Source organism: Papilio xuthus, unplaced genomic scaffold (genome assembly GCF_000836235.2).
Source record: "Papilio xuthus unplaced genomic scaffold, Pxut_1.1 DF828730.1, whole genome shotgun sequence".
Taxonomy (NCBI): Eukaryota; Metazoa; Arthropoda; class Insecta; order Lepidoptera; family Papilionidae; genus Papilio; species Papilio xuthus.
In genome coordinates this window covers 1-1649 of record NW_013529919.1, presented here as the reverse complement: position 1 = coordinate 1649, position 1649 = coordinate 1, and the positions used below count along the sequence as shown (strand labels likewise).

The 1649-nt window shown below is 35.8% G+C and overlaps 1 protein-coding gene across 1 annotated transcript; it reads right to left on the bottom strand.

The window, feature by feature from the left end:
* Positions 1-6: 6 nt before the first annotated feature.
* Positions 7-865, bottom strand: LOC106128744 (uncharacterized; the record flags this gene model as incomplete). The annotated part of the gene is made up of 2 exons (XM_013327202.1): positions 573-865; positions 7-181 (listed from the first exon to the last, which is right to left on the bottom strand). Coding segments are annotated over exons 1-2 (292 nt in total), but the record flags the coding sequence as incomplete, so codon positions are not given.
* Between the last annotated feature and the right edge of the window lie 784 nt (positions 866-1649).

Sequence of the window (1649 nt, the reverse complement as noted above, 5' to 3'; positions counted from 1 at the left end):
TTGCACCTTCACGGCACAACAGACTGCGCGCTTGCGCCATCAGCGCGTAATAACGCTCTTCGAAATTTGAACGTTCCTCATATTCGTCCTCTGGCTTGTCGGAACACACCTCAATCTCCACCTGTAATTCATCGAATTGATCGTATAAGGCCTCGTATTTATTTAGTCGACATTGCAATTCATTTAACAGTGGTAGAGCCCGCTTTAACATCTTCGCACGAATCGGCCCGGCTCGCCCGGTGAAATACCACGACCACACAGAAGACAGGCGTGAAGTGGAAGCAATTCCGCGTTTCGTCTGATGAGTGTGCGTCCCGGAGGCCAAAATTAGTCCTCTTTCCCTTCCCACCCTTTTTCTTATAAGGAAAGGATGGGAAGTGGTAGTGGACTTTCCGGATAAGAGGATGCATGGAAAGGGAAAATATTTTCTTTCTGTGCATCCTCCTCTCCGTCGATTAAAGGTAGGCAACGCATATGCAATTGCGTATGTCTATGGGCAACGGTCACTTCGCTGTTTTAGCGATTTTAGGTGGCCGCTCGCTCGTTTGCCACCTTGTGATATAAAAAAAAAAATGTTGAAGTTCGGAAATTATGCCAGAAGCGCTAATTGAGCTAATATAATTAGAAAAATTTGTAAGCTTGGCTTTCATGCCACTACGTTTTCGAATTAAAACATCTAGTTGGGCCATTATTAAATTAAAAGGAAAAAATTATCGATAAGTTATACGACGAAGAAAAAAATATATAATGTGGGTACTTCACTATTTGGTAATTAGTCGCTCGTAAATGCGTAAGCGTGAAATTGAACAATTATATTAACACAATAGGAAGCCAATTGAAGAGGATTTAGAAGGGAAAATATGGAACGAACTCACTTTATCTTCCCTTGTCCACACAGTACTTCCTTTGTCTTGATGTTCGATTCCGACGACCGTTGAGCCGATTGAACTTGAAGAGGTGCATTCATTCATCTGCAACAGAATGAAATGGTAGTTAATTGATTCAAGTGTACAACATAATCAATTTAATTATTGCTTTTCACCTAATTACATACCTTATTAAAAAAAAGTGGTTTCTTTGATTTTATGGATCTCTTCCCCTTTACTTACAAAACTTCTTTGCAATTCTCTACAATGATGGAACTCACAAACCATGTAAAAAAATTATGATTAGTTTTTACAGGTACAGATAGGAACTTTTATTGCCTGCCCATTTTTGTGAAATGTCTGATAGAATCATAAATCAAATTAGTTTGAAAAACTTGTCATGTCATGACCAATTTACAGTTTGATCTACAATATTTGAAACAATAATAGAGAGATATTCTACACATAACCTAAATAAGGTTTAAGTTAATCTTTATTATTGAATCTTTTTCATGTTTCGAGCAAACCATTTTATACTAAATATCAAGCCAATTTAAAAGGTTAAAATTGTTCAAGTAATTGCTGGAAATATAATATGTGCTTACTTACTTAATATTTACCGCTTACCATGTAGAATTTGGCATATGTCTTGTACTTACTTTTATGTTATTTTCATCAATTTTTGTTGTAAATTTATTTTTCAGCAATCAGCAAAAGATCATAAGTTCTAGTTCAACATTTAGTTCTTTTAAATATGAATAGACTGTAAAATTTTATCTTTAT